This window comes from Protopterus annectens, chromosome 7.part0, assembly GCF_019279795.1.
Source record: "Protopterus annectens isolate FY-2018-M chromosome 7.part0, PAN1.0, whole genome shotgun sequence".
Lineage (NCBI taxonomy): Eukaryota > Metazoa > Chordata > Ceratodontiformes > Protopteridae > Protopterus > Protopterus annectens.
This window is the reverse complement of record NC_056739.1, coordinates 278,946,327-278,966,321: the sequence shown is the minus strand read 5'-3', so window position 1 is coordinate 278,966,321 and position 19,995 is coordinate 278,946,327. Positions and strand designations below refer to the sequence as shown.

At 39.7% G+C, this 19,995-nt stretch overlaps 1 protein-coding gene across 6 annotated transcripts in view; it reads left to right on the top strand.

Moving 5' to 3' along the window:
* Positions 1 to 12,438, top strand: part of TFEB (transcription factor EB) — a 1,305,476-nt gene extending 1,293,038 nt beyond the window's left edge. For all 6 annotated transcript variants that reach the window (XM_044076758.1, XM_044076756.1, XM_044076757.1 and 3 more), the window contains one exon: positions 7,944 to 12,438. In XM_044076758.1, the coding sequence (XP_043932693.1) occupies positions 7,944 to 8,372 (429 nt within the window). In that variant the 3' untranslated portion in view covers positions 8,373 to 12,438. The remainder of the gene's footprint in view (positions 1 to 7,943) is intronic.
* Positions 12,439 to 19,995: the final 7,557 nt, after the last annotated feature.

Sequence of the window (19,995 nt, the reverse complement as noted above, 5' to 3'; positions counted from 1 at the left end):
CTACTTTTATAGTCTGGGTTCTGTCAGTAAGTCAGTTGGCAACCCATTGAGTGACGTAGGGATTTATGCCCAGCTTAGTAAGTTTATCTATGATTCCAGAGTGGGAGATGGTGTCGAAGGCCTTGGCAAGGTCCAGATAGGCTGTGTGGACCACCTTACCCTCGTCCACAGCTCTGGAGTCTGATTCGAAGAAGTCAGTTAGGTTCTGGAGACAAGATCGGCCCTTCATGAACCCAAACTGGGTGGGGTCCAGTGTTTGAAGGTTGCCAGTGTCTTTGTTTATAAGTTCCATGATAATGCATTCCATGCCCTTGCAGATCAGGCTCATCAGACTAATGGGACGGTAGTTCCCGGGATCCAAGGTGGATCCCCCCTTGTGGAGTGGGATAACTGTAGCTGTGCTCCACTCAGTGGGCACAAAGCCTGAGGTGAGGCTATGATTAATCATGACACTTAGGTGAGGTGCCAGTTAATTTTGTAGTCCATGTAGTACACAGCCCAGGATGTCATTTGGTTCCATGGATGCTGTATTCTTAGCCTTGGAGAGTGCGGTTTTCTACCTGTGTGGCCATGATTACCGAATTTGGCAATTTTTTGAAATCGAGATGTGCACTTTAGGGGGTGAGAGGGGGGTGAAGTTGGCACTAAATCGATCTGCCAGGATATTGGCAATATCCTTGGGATCAGTATATTTAATGTCATTCGGTTGTAGCTCAGAGCAGATCTGAGCATTGCCATTTAGATTTTTGACATAACTATAGAATGCCTTGTGGTTGTCTTTGGAATCTTTGGCAATTTTATTTTCATAACTAGCTTTGGATGATTTTATGAGGAATCTCAGCTTCTTACTGAGGCTAGTAAGCGAGTTTTTTGCATCCTGGGATTTTCTTCTTTTCTGCAACAGTTTCTTCCTTCTGTTGTATAGTTTGTTTATGGCAGGGGACTACCAGATTGGCTTCCTTTTTAGGAGGAGAGCATCTTGGTTCTATTTGGGATGGTACGATTCATGCATGAGTGGATGTGCTCATACAGTGCCTTAGTGTAGGATTCAACAGTCGAACTTTCAGCTCCCGTCTACATGGGTGCATTGAAGTATGTCACTTCTGACTTGAGTAGCATGAAGTTGACTTTGGAGAAGTTTTTTATGGAGGTTTCCTTACTGGGGGGGTGGAGGTGGGATGTGGATGTCAAGGGTGATTAGCTTATGGTCAGACCTGACCAATGAGGGGGTGACCACTGATGTGGAGCATCTATCTCCCATGTTGGTAATGGCAGGTCTAGATGATTGGAGCCGCTGGTGGGACAGTGGATTAGTTGATCCAGTGCATTGGAATTTATGAATTCCAAGAACCGTTGAGAAAAGGTGTTGGTACCCGAGTAGTTTTTCCCAGTTAATGGCAGGGTAGTTGAAATCACCCAGTATTAGGGTGTTTGGTTGTATCTTAACATTTTCCAGTATGTTTAGAAAGGTGTAGTGAGAATCTTGGGGCATAGTGGGGGATCTGTAGCATGCTACAATTTGGATTGCAGTCTTACCTAGTGTTAGTTGCACCTGGAGGATTTCAGATGCATTGTGTTGGGCAACTAGCCTGGAGGTGTGAATATGGACACTCCTCCACCTTTAATGTTTCGGTCTTGGTTTGGTGGCCGAAAAGTTTGGTAAGAGTTGTAGCCTGGTATTGCAGGGGTGCTCTCTGGAGCCTTGAACCAGGTCTCAGTTACTGCACAGATATCGATGTTCTCCATTTTTAGGAGTGCCTCGAGAGAGTGCATTTTGAGGTTTAGACTTCTGGCATTGAGTAGCATTACCTTCAGATTTTGCATTCTTGCATCTGTTATGGTGGTGGTTTTGTCCTTTGAACCTAGGGGTGGCAAGAGCTTTAGCCAGTACCCTGAATCCCAGAGGCGACAGGTGCAGACCATCTCTGGCAAAGCATCATGGTTTGTCGATCATGTTGTCCCAGGCAGACAGATACTGGATCCCCCTTTGAATGACACCAGAAGCTTAGCCAATTGTTGAAGTCAATCATTTTGTCCTTCTACTGTGGTATCATTCTGGGCGAAGGCAGGATGCTACTCAGGGTTAGGGTCATACCTGCCTGGGCCACATGATCTGATAGCTCTTCCCATGTCTCTTTTCATCTAGTCCTGTGAGGTATGTCTCAAGTCATTCACTCCAACATGGACAATGACAAAGTCATATTTGTACTTGTTGTGGAGTGACTTGAGTGCATGCGTTATGTGGTGGATCCTGTCACCCGACAGGCAACTGACTGTAATTTTCTCCTTGTTCAGCTTGGTGAGTGGGACATCAGTGTGCCTGACTAGAGAGTCGCCTATGGCTAAAGTGTTGGGTACGTTGTCTTTGCCTTAGGGGATGTTGGGTGGTACACTGGTGTTGTGAGCTATGTGTCCCTTTGGTTGTGACTGGTGTTTGTTTGCGTTTCAGCTTTGGAGGTCCTTGTTGCTTGGGCAGGTTAATGTAAAGGGCCCCCACATATGTGGGTTTAGTGTTGCTATGTGTGGGTGTTGATGGTGTGGGTTTTGAAGGGCTATGTGTTGTTTGAGGTAAAGTGCAGGTGTTGACCTTCTCCTCTTGACTGTCTAGCACAATCTTGGCTGGAGAGAGCTTTGCTTCCAGTTTGGCTATGTAAGTGCATCTCTCGCAGGTTGTAGTGTTGGGTGATAGGAGGAGAGGGTTGTCTGTGTGCATGAGGCAGTTGCTGCATTGCCCCAGTATGTCCAGATTCACCAGGTGGACAGGAGAAATCACCGGAAGCTGACCCTTGGACATGCCTGTTTAGGTGCTTTTTTGTAAAGTGCAAGAGCTGTTTTCCCTTACCTTTGCAATGTACTTTGCAATTATAGGCTGTTTAGTGCCTACGAATACTTTCTCCTTATTAACAGGGAGAGTTGAGTGCTTATATCAGTTTAAGGCTTCCTGGTGCTTTCCAGCAGGTTCTAGAGCAAATGCTAATCATAGTGGTTCAGATTTTAGTGCTACTACTGAGAAACCAACTAGTTCTAATGGGAAATTTGAAGAGTAGACTTTCTGACACCTGGAAAAGTTTAACCTTAGCCCAGCAGTGCTGCACGATGCAAAAAACGCACAAACACATGCGTTTCCTGGGACAAAAGTACTTGCGTTATATTTATTCTGGGTAAAAAGTAGTATAAAAATGGAACTACAGGGTTTATCTTTGGATTTAGTTAGAGGTTTAGGTTCAGAAGTTTGTAGACAGATGAGTAGAGGAAGATGGAGTGAAGGACTGGATAACTGATTTTTAAGGAAGGATGTTGCTTTCTTGTTATGATAACAGAAGGAACCAACATACATGATTTAGGAGAGTTTGTAGATTGTGACTATTGGTGGGCGAGGCAGTCTTTAGTAACAATCTGTCTTATTTTAATTAAAGATTCTGTACTGACGGTCAAACATCAGAAGACAAGAATGAAGACAGCTTTTATATGGCATTTTATTTTAGTTAATTTGTTGTACACACTCATTCATACCTCTCAACTTCTTAGCGCAAGAATTCTGGAAAAAGCCTAAAATAATGGTGGGACAAAGGCCCCAAAATATGGACATATTTTAAATATTGCTCTCATAAACTTAGAAAGTTTACTAAAATTACACAATTTGTGTCAATTTGCATTTTCTGAGTGATAAGTCTGAAATTCAAATGTATTCCATTAGCTAGTGGCTTTAATCATTAGTGGTTTGCCAGAAAACCATAAGTGTTAAGTAGAACAGAAAAAAGAAGCAAAAACCTGAATCTGGACATTCTCTGAAAATCTGGACAGTTGAGAGGTATACAAGTCATTGTAAGGGAGTGCATAGTTAAATGCCACAATACTTATCTCTACTTTCTCTATAAAGGTAGAAGCATTTACAGTAATGTTCAAGTTTGGAATCAGAAGACAAAGATAAGATTGCATTCCAAACACCATGGTATTTGTTTGATGTTACTGGAGCTGAATCATTAAGAAGCATAAAAGAAGTCCTAAGGATTACTAAATATTCTCCAAAAACAGATTTTCTTCATTCGGATCTTGGACTTCATCCCCACAGAAGACCAGATGTCCAGTACAACCTCCAGAGCTCAGCATCCTTTCCACTCTAGGCATGGCAGATGGTCATCTTTCAAGGATATTAGTACTTACCCTTTATAAACATGATATCTTCCTGTGCCATCTTAGATCTATTCTGCCATAGTTCACAGCATGTGTGCTACTTTTACATACTTAGGATACTGTTGTTCAGTCTGCTTTGCGATCAGTATAGATAAGTATTCCATTGAGGACTAATTCTTGTTTTTCTGACTAGTGTTAATTATAGCCTTGTATCCGCTATATTCAGCTGTATGCCAGTCTGCAAGAAAGCAGGCAGATTCTCTTGTGTTTTTCTGACTCCATATAAGGGTTTCCATATGTGTTATCTTTTGTTTAGGCCCTGAAGATGTCAACAGCTGTAGTGTTTGTCAGAGATTTCCTCTTAAGGCTGTTGGATTTAGGTTGTGTACTTTGTAAAGGTGTTTGTTATGGAGGAAACTGGAAGTCTTTACCTATTCTACCAGGTCTATAGTATAACAATGAACGATCAGATGATTGAACGTTGTTATATCGACCCCTAAATGTCAAAAATCCAAAACAGCTAACAACCAGAACAGCGATTTTTTTTCCCCAGGGGAAAAAATCGCTGTTTCCAGAAAAACAAAACAAAAAAACCCCACTAAATAACAGCCCATGTGAGGGGCTGCTCGCCCCACCCCCCCTACTTAAATATACCAACTCCGAGATCAGACTACTTTGGAGGAAACGGCACAACCCGGACGGCCGGCCCAGCAATTTCTTTCCCTGGGAAAAAATTTGCTGTTCCGGTCATTTGCTATTTTGCCGGTTCGGCATGTAGTGTTTGCTCTAACAGCGTTCGATCATCTGATCATTCGCTGTTCTGAAGTAGACCCATTCTGCCATGGCATCCTCCTCTTCATTGTAAGCTGTCTCCCTCCGAAGGACGAAATGCACCAAAAAGAGAAGGGTTGGTAGGAATGGCTTGAGGCTGTAGGCCTTGGTGAGGCATCTTTAGATCCTCCCCCCCCCATTTCAAAATTCACAAAGACTCTGAACAAAATGGTTTTGGAGGCCATCTTGCTAAAGGAGACAGGCATGTCCCACCAAAACACAGACAAGGCATTACTCTCTCAGCAGATGCATACTTGTGGACATCAATAGCCAGTTTTGTGATTTTGGAAGGAGAAGATGGTTTAACCTCCATTCTTGTAGCTGGTCATACTGTAGAGGTCCTGGAATCCTGTCCCCAGGATCAGCTGTCAGTTACAAGATACAGCAAGGGTAGTTTGGAATAACGCAGAAAGCGATGCAGAGTCAAAGCAAAAAATGGAAAGAAACACAGTAACAATGTTCTCATTATCATTATTATTATTATTATTATTATATCGCAAGAAATGACAAATAATGGACATGGGTGCCACAAAACTTAGCACGTAGTATGTGGCAGTTACATGCTTGGGTGTCACAAAAACTAGCAGTTCAGCAACACAAAGTTATAGCCGCTGGTGCCACAAATGTTACTGCAGGGTTGCAGCCTGATGTTCAAACCCCAAATAATTGAAATATGTTAGATTACCTGAATTAGTGAGAGAAGAGGGGCACAATAGTTGCCATGTAGGATGGTGCAGTTCTGTGACGAGCAGAAAAGAAAACCAAGAGATAACAAGCACTACTACTATAAACAAAAACAAGAGCTACTACAAACAAAAATGTAGTGCACAACCCAGTGCAGCACTGAGCCCAGTAACACCACCTGTAGCAACCTTTTGCACCAGTATAACTCGGAAAGAGCCTAAATGAAGAATGGTAAGTAAAGGACCAAGGAGTCCAACAGCTATTTGAGACTAAGGAGGGTGTATCAATTTAAAGAAAAAATAAATAACTTCACAAATTTTCTGGATGATACATTTGTGAAGTTTAATCAGCATAGTAAAACACTCTTAAGGCACTGTGGAGGTAGACAGGAATATTTCACTGACTGCGACACCCAGGAAATTGAAACAGTAGACTTTAAGTGAATAAAAAAAAACACCTAAATGCTTAACTGAATCATCTCGTTTTCATCCTGCTCTTAGGACTTCATCAGATCAGAGCAGGACGAAAAATGCTGTGTTTTTTTTTACCCAGTTAAAGTCTTCTCTTTTAATTTCCAGGGTGTTCCAGTGAGTGAAATATTCCTGTCTACCTCCACAGTACCTTAAGAGAGTTTTTTTTTGTTGTTGCTCTGAGCTTCAGGTGGAGCCTTGCAGTTTGTTGGCGCTGTTTTTGCCTTTACATTTGTCTTTTTGCAATATCAGCATAATGTCCAGCATCCTTTGACATTTTGGTTTAACACTTACAGAAAACAATGCAATTTTTTACATGACAGTGCCTTGTATAGTCATTCTGCAGGAAAGGCTGACAAAGAAATGCTTCTTTTCCAAACAGTGTTTAAGAAATGGACATTTTCTTATATGTATGTGAATAAACAATGTAAAATTAATAGGATAACTGATAGATTCATTTGTTTCTATAGTTTCCTAGCTTACCAGAACTGTATTGTATTGTATTGCATTCTGTCTCAGATGACCATTCAAACCCTTTCACGTCACTTTTCAATTGTCATGAGACTGTCCTAAGATACTTGTATAATAAAGCAAAGTACAGAAGAGCCCTCCACAATGAATTGACTGAAAATCTTTTTTTATTAGAATAGCAAACTGGAGAACAAAGGAAATGGCCTGGTTCTTTGCTGACAGATTGTTGCCTTGACAAAAATGTGAAATTTTTCTGATGTGAACCAGATCATAGGAAAAGTTGCTCAAAAGTGTGTTGCACTAGTACGCACGTAGCGTGATTAAAAAGGTATGACAGTGGGCAAAAAAGTGAAGGCACCAACTAGCTACTTTGCCAGGGCTAAACATGCTTTAAATAACACAAGAACACTGATGTTTGTCAGAAGAGGAGATTTATGACTATCTTAAACTCTCACACATCAGTTCTGTATGTCCTGTAAAGCTAAACAAGCCATCTAAGTGAAGAATGTTGCTCTGAAACATATTTAAACATTTCCCATTAATAAAACAAATCAACACCACTTACTAATGTCAAGAACAAGTACAACTAAAAATAAAAATGTCTCAATCTCACGTTTATCATGCCATGTGATAACAAAACACCAATAGCCTTGTTTCTTGTTAAAATATGAAAAAGTACCAAGATGCAAGGGAACAGTTCTCAGTAAAATGGGGTGTTCACCACAGAAATCTCAGTTTAAACACTCATTTTAAATTAATAATTTAAATTAATATGGTCATTTAAACCTTGTGAGTGGGTAAGCTTTCTAGTTTTACCTGCCAACTCATTTTCTGCCTCTTTAATACGATGCTGTAATCCCATCCTCCACTGTCTGTCTTACCCATTTCACACACTAACTGTGAAGGCCTTCTAGGTCATGCATCGTTATAGCCCTATACAAAGCATTGTTTTCATCCATTGTTTAATGGTATACTAAAGAGTGTGCCAACATATTTGTATATTTTATATTTGTAGTGTATTTCCTGTGTTTCTGCTGAAACAAAGAACTCCTAGTAGGATGAAACTTATGTAAAGTGACCAGAATTTGTAGTGTTTTGACAAGAAATGACACTGTCGGCATTTTTCATAAGACACAATTTTGTATGCATTTATAGCATCTGATTATTGCAGAGTTGTTCTAAAAAAGTCTTAGTTGAATGCTGTATGAGAGGAAAACACTATTGTAATTATCTTGTGCAATTAAAGGAGTTGTTCGTTTGAGGCTGAGATTATTTTTAATTCCTTTAATTCTCTCTGGTGGCTGCTTCTTGGCAAGTTTCCTGTATTTACCACTTCTTTGCTTCTTTTGACAGGAGTTAGAAATGCAGGCACAGATTCACGGTTTGTCTACTGCCTCGCCCACAGGCATCAATACTGCAGAACTCGCTAGGCAGTTTGTGAAACGGGAAGATACAATGGAGGAGAAACTAGCAGTTTCATCGCAGCTACAGAATCATCTTCATCATCAACAGCAAATTCCTGCTTCTGCTTCATCTTATCCTAAGCTGGACTTCGCAGATACATTGGAGCTCTGTGATAATGCAATATACCAAAATTCACTGCCAAATCTGACTGACATTTCCTTCAACAATGCTTCCCATAAAGACCTTGAGTATATGTTGATGGATGATAGTTTTTCCCCTTTGTGTGCCGATCCTCTCCTATCTGCTACGTCTCCTGGTGCATCCAAAGCAAGCAGTAGAAGGAGCAGTTTTAGCATGGAGGACTCCGATATACCCTGACAGTAAAAATGAAGGAAAGCATTTTACTCCAAAAAAAAAAAAAGGAATACATTTATGTTAGTAACATAGGAGTAACGGTGAGAAAGGACTTGTTTGTAAGCAGAAATTCCTCTCTGAACGAGGTGTTTCAAGCTGCTGATTTCTTCACTAAGCTAGCCAAGTTTGTGTTTCCTTGCTCTAGCCAAGCCTGTAATGTGTTAGCCAGTACCTGGCCATGGCTGATGCTTATAGCAGCACATTGCACATCCTGCCATATATTTACACCCACTATTTCAAGATTTCGTACATACATGTTTTGAGTTTGGAAACCAGAAAATGCACTTAAAAGCCCATATTTTCAATCACAAAGTGTGTTGTGCTTATGTATAGGTAAGGAACATGCAAAGTGCCTCAACATAGACTTAACCTGGTGCTCAGAATACCGTCTTTATCCTAAACTCTGCACTGTTATCACCACAGAAGAGCAAACGTTTCTAAAATACTGTATTATGTGTATGCAGGGAAAACTCTTAGAAAATGTGCCTTAGCTTGCGAATTTTCATCTTGAACTTTTAAGACTTGCAGAGCTCCCCCATTAAAAATGCAACACGTGATGTATCACACCATAAATATTTTGTTCATTACAACTGCAATTTTATATGTACAGAAAACAGCACAAATAACACAGAGGAATATGTGCCTTATTGACACTGCTTTGTACTCTCTATAAGCACTCTAGTCTTGTAAATAAAATGTTTGGTTAATGTATTAATATGAAATGTACTTGAAAAAATGAAGGCACTTCTGAGGTTGGTAGAAGGGAGTTTGTTGACTGAAAGGATGTGACAGGTGCAGTAGGTGTAGTGAAATGGCTAATCTTACTCTGGACACTAGGTTTGCATCAGGTTGTTGACCCCTTGAGTTAATGAATGAGGTACCAAGGCCAACTCTTTAAATTGCCTCATCACAGTGGTGACAATGTATCAGTGTAACTCTACTGCTTCTAGCTAGTTGGTAGATAAAACTTGCATCAAACCCTTAATTGTTGAGAGTTTTTCTCCATATAACTTATTCCTTTTCTTTGTGACTTCTGCAGCAAAACAGAATTAAGTGCCTCTCTGAGAAGTATACCCATGTCCTTGCTTCTGATAACTACACATAGTGTTTACTCTTCCTAGAGCCAAATCTCATGACATCATAGGTTAACCTTACCATCAGTTATGTAACATCACCTCCTACCATCACAGAAAGGCAATGCAACTGTCTTTACTGTTTAAAAAGCTTGCAGCAATGGAATCAGAACTGCACAAAAGTATTTAGTCTCTTGAGTTAGTGCTGTGGCTTAGAGGACTAAAGTCCTAACTATGACCCAAGTGACCTAGGTTCATTTAGTGGCTCAGGTGTCTAAAGTGCTGGTAGGCAGGCAGGGATAGGCATGCATATTTTGGGAGAAGGGCCTTTGATTTGGCACTCTGAGGGGTGGCATAGTCCTTGAAGAGGGGAGTAGCCCCCAGACCATTCTGGGGTGGGTGTAGAGAAGGGGGAAGTGACAAGAGGGCAGGTCATAACATAAAAAAAAACTCTCCCTCACAGAAGCTTTTGCTAGCAAGACCACAAGGACACCTTTAAGTTCCATGTTGTTCCCAGCCTGAAAAAAATCAGTCTTATTACAGGGATGAAGGGTGGGGCTGGTAGACCTGGCAATAGGGTAGAAGACCAGAAGAGTAAGAAGCAAGGGTGGAGGGAACAAAAAAAAGTATTTGGTCCTATCCTCACCAGAAGGATGAGCATCATTATTAATCTAATAAAATTTCAGTGTCAACTACTCCGTACAGGACTTGGGAGAAAATTTTAAGTAATTAGCTAATGTTGAGCCGGACTAAATATACATAGACAGCATACTACTTGAAAAAAAAATACTGCAAAACACAATTAAATAAATGAGCAACAGTACTTGGAAATGTAGTATAAATAATATAATCCTTTTTATTCAAAATGAGTAAGCTTTTGAATCAACATGTTCTTCTTCAGATTCACAAATATTGCCTCAATGCATCAGTATTTGTACACAAACAATTTCCAATTAAACATTTGGAAAAAACCCTTTATTAACTCTCTTTTAGCTCAATGTTCATAAAATATGCAAGATCAAATACAATGCAGTCAAGGCAATTCAATCTAAAACATTTTGTATACTTCTGAATTTATTTTTATTTCTTGTCAGGCTTGCTAAATCTAAATCCCTTTGATAAATCAAAATACAGTTACCAGTTACTCTCTTACAGTAGCTATTTGATTCACTACTGTGGTTATGTTCAGTCTCCTCAGAACCTGAAATTTAAAAATCCTATCCAGTTTACATTCTGTAACATGCCTACATAAGGCATTATTCTTACTGACATTGTTTTATAACTTTTATGTTAATGAATTTGTACATGGAGACATCACTCCATATTCCCCACATACATTTTCTGCCAATTGCAGATTGCAATTCAACAGCCTTAACTTTGCAGCTAGCAAACCTACTAAAAAACATACTTAACTGCTGTCTCAGAATGAAGCAGTGTCAGAAACATTTGTATCATTATACATATTACAATTAAAACAGCTGATTTTTGCCCCTAATATTATTTGATAGGATCACAGTTGACATTGCTTTTCTGTATGTAAAGATGAGGTGCCATCTATAAGTAAAAAAGGTTTAAAACACATTTTCAAATACAGGTCTGTTACTGAATAATAACCACCATTTGAATTTCACAATTATTTCAAGTTCTGAAGATTTACATTTCATAACAGAGGCCTGCATTATTATTTCTATTCTTCTTAAAGTGACACGGCTTATACCTGGTCTCTAATATCAGTGTATGGAAATGGTCTAACCAGATCCAAATCTGTACTGGAATTTTACTTAATATAAATGTTTAACTGTAGAAGTCTGTCATTTGCCCATAGCAATGCTGAAATGCTGTATGCATTTTCATTTGTGTTTCACCCCACCCTTTGAAATAAGGTTTTGGGGATGTTAATGCTCCACATAAAATAGATGACAGCTATTGTAAGCCAGCATTTTATTACTATCTACTCTTCCAGCCATGCCAGTAGCATAGAAAACTAAAGTTGAGAATATCGCCCAGTTCATTGGAGTTTGGTTAGATACCATTGCGCTTGATAGCATGGTGGGAAGGTGGGACCTTGGTGGACATCTCTGTAATGGAGCTCTAGTGGAGGCCAGAGCTAAGAGGGAGGATGCCTCGCTAAGGTCAAGAGGATGGTGAAGCTGTGACTGTTGTATGGAGTGGCGCATGTATGTGCTCATGATTTCTCTGCACTGCCCACCGAGCTTCACAAACTGATGTTGGCACATGTGAGAAGTTAGGACTGTGAAAAAAAATACTGAAGCTCCTCTACATGATTCAAGCTGCCACTGGAGTAGAAGGTTGGATGTTGGTTTTAAAATCATGGACAGTGAGTTGCCATTCAGCCCCAATCAGGGGGGCTAAGCCAGACTACCTGAATATTGGATGGCTCCACCCTTTCACAGCATACATGCCAATGGGAAAGCAGCCAAAAGGAAAGCAAAACAAAGTTTACTTATCTGAACAATTTCTTAGACAATTTGTTGTTAAATATTTTTACACCTAAGTGAACATTTCTTTGAAACTAGTGTTAAAAGGCTGATAAATTTTCAGTAAAATTATAAATTCTTCTACTGACTGAATATCACCTCAAAGGATAAAAAAGCCACCATGAATAAAATGAGAAAAAAAACTTTTTAATTGACTTTTGCTGTAAATACATACAAGTGTAGGATAATGCCATTAAGTTTCTGTAGCCATGCCATGTTTTTGGTTAAATAATGTATCTTCAGAAAAAATATATTGTGAAATATAAATTCACGAAGCAAGCTAGTATGAAACTGTTGTCATAGTCCGAATATATAAGTAGTAGCCATTACAACAAGCTGTTGAACAATTACGTGTGATCAGTGATTGTGTATAGAGCATTGCATGTCCTAGAGCTCATTTGCTATGAGCTGCTGCATACCTGGCTACAAAGCTACTGATTATTAAAGTTTTCCACTGGACTGGACTGAAATAGCCCTTCAAGACATGGGATAAGAACAATTTATGTTCCTACTGAGTTGACTAGAAAATGTGCATACTTTTTTGGTGATTATTAGTAATCTTGCTGAGATTTGCTATGACTTAATCTAGTGAGATTGGAGAAAGAACCTAGCCATTTGTAAACCTTTGATTGTTTTAGAGCCTATTGACAAGCATTCTGCCTCTTTAGGTTATGAACTGCCTTTGTTTGCATGGAGCTGCTCTTTGTACTTTGTACAATTAAACGTGGTTGCACAAATGCAGTTGACATGAGCTATATTTTGACTTAGACTACATAACCTACCCAAATTCAATACTGATTAATGTGATTCACAACATCTGCCATATGGACAGCTGCCTGCAGTTGTGGAATGAGCCACATTACACACACCTCATCTAAATAGCCTTTAGCTGCTCTACTTCAGCAAAATTGACTTGCAGTTGCTTCTTGTTGCTCTGAATTGTGCAAATCAATATTTACTTAGCACAACTAGTTATTTCCCCCACAGAATGTACCAAGACCTGTCTAATATAACTGACAATAGTACAATGCATATTCAAACTAATTCCCAAAATCCCTATACTAAAATGGTGGGCCAGCCTGCCTGAATCCCTTCTGCTGCCAGCCTTATAGTACGTTGCATCTTTAGGCAGTGCAGCTACCTAATGCTCACAGAAGTGAACTTTTACTAAGTAAAACACATTCTGTTTGTGAGCGATTCAAGTATTTACCTAACATAGAGACTTTACACTCACAAAAGTACACAGACTGGGAGCAGCACACACATTCACAACACACTACACCAACCCACACTAAAATGTCCTGTGCTGAGGCTGAATGCACTTACCAAAGCCTCCTAGAGCCACAAAGAGTAGATATCAGCAAACGTCTGCCACCACATTACCTTTTGGCATAGTTCTGGCAAAGTCACCAGGATATTAATCCTCCCTGATCTAGTACACAACACCACTCTACAAATAAAAACATTTTAGTGTTTGGTGACTATGGTCAGACATATTGATTCTCTACTCACTAGGCTGAACAAAGAAAGGGTGATCGTGAGTTGCCTGTGATGATGTGGTGGTCCATGTGGGTGTCACCCACTATGTCCCATGAAAATCATGTAAAGTTCAACATGCAAAATCCTGAGGGATATCCAAAGAGATTTGTCATGTTACAAGTGCATGTAAGACTCTGGTCTTGAACAGAATCCTTTCTTCTTCACAAATGATACTTAAGAAAAGATAGCTGGTTTCAACAATTGGCTAAAATAGGTGGTGTCATTGCAGGCAGTTCTAGTGTGTGTCATTGTGAGACAAGATGCTAGGCAGTCCTACTTGCTTTACCAAGGATGGCCTGCACCTCTTGTTCCAAGTCTTCCACATACTAGCTAATATTTTTGCTGTCCCCATAGTGCATTTTTAGGCAGAGTTCAGCTGATGGACATTGTAACATAAGTAACGTATCAAATTCAAAACAAAATCATATTAAGGTAGCACTGCTCTATACCAGAAGTCTCAACAACAAGGTGCCCAACCTTGACCCTCTCCTGCATTTGGAACACGTCCATGTTTGTGTAATTACTAAAATTTGTTTAAATTTTCAGAAAACACTCCTTTCACGTTTGGGTTTTGCAGTTACTATGCATTTAGATCTGATGGCATCTCTACATTTGTTATGGACCATACCACCTCTAGACACATCCTTTGGGACCCACGTACTGAGATTATTGAGCTCTAAATCACATTAAACAAAATCAACTATCAGTTTATAGCCTGTTACATATCACTGTCTATGTCCCTTGAAATTCATGTGTAATTGATAAACTCCATGTAAACAAAAAGTCCATTGTTTTGGGAGTCTTTAACTACTTATCAATAAATTGTAGCACCTATACCTTAAATGTAGGATGCCACTAACTCAGAATTCATGGATTTTAAACATACAAATTTTATTAAATTCTGTGGAGTTCTAGAATTCACTCATTTCAGCATAGCCCCACACATTGCCTCTGTGTTCTATGCCCATTTAAATAAATGTGCAGAACTGACAGCAGCTACCAGATCTAAATATAATGGGAGGTTTAAAACCATATTTCTCTGGTTGTCTACCAGTATAAATAAAACTCTGCAATGAAAGAAAAAACTCAAAGTATATGGCATATCTAAGGACCCTCAAACAATGATAACATTTATTTATTTATTTAACATTTGTTAACCGGGAAAGTCCGACTTGGAACGAAGCCAATTTTCAGCAGAGGCCTGGGGAGAAACACTCCGGACACATGTCTTTGTAAAGTGGGAGGAAAATGGAGCATCTGGAGGAAACCCACACAAATGGAGGGAGGACATGCAAACTCCACACAAAAGGCAGCACAGGCGATAATCGAACCGGAGAGCCTCTTGCTGTGAGGTAACAATGCCGTCCTGTAGAAAATTTACTCAAAAGTCAGAATTACTATGGCAGTCCATGAACTGAGGTTGTCATCTGAAGCTTAAGACAACAGCAAATATTTCTTCTGTTAGGAAATTAAGAACACCCAGCATTGCTCAGAACTTATTCAAGATGGCACCATCTGGCCTGGTAGATATTGCCAACATACTAGCAAACTCATCAGACTAGACCTCCAACAGTTTCTTTGACACCATACCCCTTGTATATTTTGTAAGTTAAATGCATGATAAATAGATCTGTGTGGTATGATAGATAGCAAACCAGCTAAAGGACAGAACCCACATAGTGCAAGCTAGAAGGTGCCTCATCAAAGAGTATATAGGTAACAAGTGATGTTACACCAAGCCCCATACTAGGACCCCTTTTGTTTGACCATTTATGTTTCTGACCTCCAGACCACAAAGCAAGACTTCTGGCTAGCCAAGTTTGTAGATTACTGTAAAGTGGGTGTCACCGTCAAATGCTTATACTTGCTGTGGCATGTATTTTTATTAGTAGGAAAGTATAAATTTAACCTCCATGCTCTTTAGACTCATACCATAGGGATTCAGCTATGATCTTGTTGCAAACCACCATCTCCCTGATAGTGACTCAAGGTGGAAATGATAAATGCTTAGCTGTAACCTTCTGTTTTGCTTTGTAGGCAATTAACTATTGCATGCTCTTGCATAGCCTCATGAATAAGATGGAATTCCTGGAGCTGTTTGTGGACTCTGATCTCATGCAGGTTTGCTATAGATGAAGATAAGTTACCACCTCATCATGATTACTTGGTTCTGCTGGTATGGCTGGGATATATCTTGGTTGAAGTCTACTTTGTTGTCAGATGGCCTAAATTCATCTACCCTTGCTTTCAGTTGGTTGGTTAGAAGTAGAGTTATCAGGTCATCTTGATTACTAATTTGCCCTTTCCAGACTTGGCAAGCAACCCAAGCTATTCAGCATTATTCTGTTGCAATGCTGTCCAATTTCCTTTCAACTAACATACATAAGCTTTGTACAAATAGTATCTTGAAATCAGAGGTTCTTTCAGACATCCTGCTTGCAGATGGTCTACCTTCCAAGAACCTCCTGAAGGATGTTTGGAAGTGTCCAGAAGAAGAAAATATTGCTATGAGCTGGCAACCTGCTATCAGTCACCGCAAACCACTATAGTAGGGTTGTACTGCTGTACATTCACACAGTGAAACTACTGTGCTCCTCAAACACTCTTTCAACTATTCCAAATACCACAACTCTTCAAAAGGTACATGCATGGGCGATAAATCTTCAAAAAACACAAACATGGTACAAAATGAATACACTAAAGAATTGTCTAGGAAGTCCACAGAGATGGGAATTCTGGCTTTCTAATTTTAACCCCCTTGTTGTCAGAAGAAAAGAGGCATCACACAAATTATAAGCCAGGTGGAATCAATTCTTTTATCATGAGAAACAGAATTCACAAAGTCTCCTATCCTACCCTGTAATATGTGCTGTCTGGATCTTTTGGATTTTTCACTTTATACCAAGATCAGAAAACATCCCAAGAGGTTCTTACACTTCCAGGTTAGTCAGGCATTTACAGTTCCCTTTCTTTCTTGTATGTCTCTAGTGATAAAAGTTACCTGCAATTTCCTGAGTGAGTAGCTCTTTTAGCAAAGCTGGTGCTAGCCACCATAAGTCAGTTTGTTGTTCCCCCAAATATGTTTTTGTCACATACATAACTGTTTATGCTCTGTCCTTGAAGTAATAATTTAGCATTAACATTATAAGTTAAGATGCCACATTCATAGGTGACTTTCTCAATAAAAGTAGATTTTTGAGACTTCATTCTAGCAGCAGTTTGTGTCATTCCCTTATCACCAAGAGTAATGGCTGCTTTAAAACCGCATTTCAGTACTGCTTTATTTTTTAGCCACTAGCCATATTTTACAAGCAAAAAAAAAAAAAAAACTTGCCTGTTTATTAAGTAAATCAGTAAGATATAAATGGAAAAATTGTAAGCTTTTTATTACCCAGCGGTAGTAGTTCAGAACAAACAGAACCACTTACGCTCTACACTTTTTATAGCTAAACTTAATGCTTAAAGTAGCCTTGGATTCAGTATAGAGTTATTTGATAACATCTCATTCAAACTAAGACTTTGCCAACAAGACATTTCATAGCTTCCAATCTTGCATTGAAATCCTGTCCTCTTCATTGCTGTACAGTCTTGAATGCCAGAAACTTGATAAAGTCACTGATTTACATATATAGCACAGCTGAAAACACTCTCGCTTTCATATTCAGATGCTTGCAAATATGCAGTTTGACCTAATAGTTTTTTTTTCTATTGTTTTAAAATGCACATGCAATGCACTGTACTAAATAAACCACTGATGTTGCAATTTGCATATTACTAAAAGTATAATTATGCCCATTGGCAGGAGGCTTAAAACGTTTAGGACATTAATATCATTACATTCCAAACAAGTAAAATAAAGAAAATGTCCCCATCTTTACAGAGGCAGATGAAACACTCTTTAACAAGCGTGACTCTAAATATTTATTTTACAGTGAAGTAGGTGTTAGAAATTTAAGAGGTGGTATTGAGAAATCCTCTTTATTTCTGTACTGTTGTCTGCATGTATGATTTGGCAAAATTTTACAGAGAAAGAGGTTGGCGAAGAAGAAGTGGGATCGTCAAAGAGATGAAGAAAGTAGACGAGTATAAGGAGATGAGGTGCATGGCAAAGAGAGAGGTGGTGAAGGCTAAGGATAAAGGCGTATGAAGAGTTGTATAAAAGGGTGGACACTAAGGAGGGAGAAAAGGACCTGTACCGATTGGCTAGACAGAGGGACCGAGCTAGTAAAGATGTGCAGCAGGTAAGGGTGATAAACGATAATGAGGGAAACGTACTCGCAAGCAAGGATAGTGTGTTGAGCAGATGGAAAGAGTACTTTGAGGGGTTGATGAATGAAGAGAATGAGAGGGAGAGAAGGTTGGATGTTGTGCGGATAGTGAATCATGAAGTGCGGTGAATTAGTAAGGAGGAAGTAAGGATAGCTATGAAGAGGATGAAAAATGGAAAGGCTGTTGGTCCAGATGATATACCTGTGGAAGCATGGAGGTGTTTAGGTGAAATGGCAGTGGAGTTTTTAACTAGATTGTTTAATGAAATCTTGGAAAGTGAGAGGATGCCTGAGGAATGGAGCAAAAGTGTTTTGGTACCGATTTTTAAGAATAAGGGTGATGTGCAGAGCTGTAGTAACTACAGAGGGATTAAACTGATCAGTCACAACATGAAGTTATGGGAAAGAGTAGTAGAAGCTAGGTAAAGAAGGGAGGTGATGATTAGTGATCAGCAGTACGGTCTCATGCCAGAAAAGAGTACTACAGATGTGATGTTTGCTCTCAGAGTGTTGATGGAGAAGCACAGAGAAGGTCAGAAGGAGTTGCATTGTGTCTTTGTGGATTTAGAGAAAGCATATGACAGGGTGCCTAGAGAGGAGTTGTGGTATTGTATGAGGAAGTCAGGAGTGTCAGAGAAGTATGTAAGAGTGGTACAGGATATGTATGAGGGTAGTGTGACAGCGATGAGGTCTGCGGTAGGAGTGACAAATGTCTTTAAGGTGGAGGTGGGATTACATCAAGGATCAGCTCTGAGCCCTTTCTTATTTGCAATGGTGATGGACAGGTTGACAGATGAGATCAGACAGGAGTCCCCGTGGACTATGATGTTTGCAGATGACATTGTGATCTGTAGTGAGAGTAGGGAACAGGTGGAGGAGACCCTGGAGAGGTGGTGATATGCTCTAGAGAGAAGAGGAATGAAGGTCAGCAGGACTAAGACAGAATATATGTGTGTGAATGAGAGGGAGGATAGAGGAATGGTGAGGATGCAGGGAGTAGAGGTGGCGAAGGTGGATGAGTTTAAGTACTTGGGATCAACAGTTCAGAGTAATGGTGAGTGTGGAAGTGAGGTGAAGAAGAGAGTACAGGCAGGATGGAGTGGGTGGAGAAGAGTGTCAGGAGTGATTTGTGACCGATGAGTACCCGTAAGAGTGAAAGGGAAGGTCTACAAGAAGGTAGTGAGACCAGCTATATTATATGGGCTGGAGACAGTAGCATTGACAAAAAGGCAGGAGTTGGAGCTTGATGTGGCAGAGTTAAAGATGTTAAGATTTGCACTGGGTGTGACGAGGATGGACAGGATTAGGAATAAGTATATTAGAGGGTCAGCTCAGGTTGGAAGGTTTGGAGACAAAGCCAGAGAGGCAAGACTACGTTGGTTTGGACATGTGCTGAGGAGGGATGCTGAGTATATTGGGAAAAAGATGCTAAGGATGAAGCTGCCAGGTAACAGGAAAAGAGGGAGGCCTAAGATGAGGTTTATGGATGTGGTGAGAGAGGACAATGCAGGTGGTTGGTGTGACAGAGCAAGATGCAGAGGACAGGAAGAAATGGAAACAGTTGATATGTTGTGGTGACCCCTAATGGGAGCAGCTGAAAGAAGAAGAAGATTGGGAAATCCTCTTTATATAAAAGGGGGTAAGTGATGATTCAATTAGCACCAGACAAGTTGCAGATATTGACCATTTACCAGTTACATATTCTTCTGATAATCAGTAGCGTTTCATTTTTTTTTTTTTTTTTTTTTTATTTTTATCAGTTGTGATGATAATTCTAGGACACCACAAGATGCCAGTGAAATAGAGAGAGTAGTGGGCAGTGCACAAATGTAGGGGTTTTAAAAGAAATAGGAATACAAAAGAAAAAATGGACATAGAGGCTTGGTTGAGAGCATTCCACCTGTCTCTCTAAAGAAGTAAGCTTCATTTTGACTGTGTGGTATTAATGCTTGTAATGTCCCAAACATTTTAAAACATTCTGTCAGTGTGTGTATTTTTAAGAATATACAGAACACAGCCCTAATGGTTGATTCACTAACTGCGTTACATATGCATGTATTATATAGAAAAAGTGAAGTAAAGTGTAAACTGCATGCTTTTGCACGTATGAAGGATACGTAGAGTAGATGATCAGCAACTGCCATCTCTAAATACATTACTGATGCTGTCAAGTGCATTGGTTTTTAGTTTCAAGTTGGGGAATGTGAAA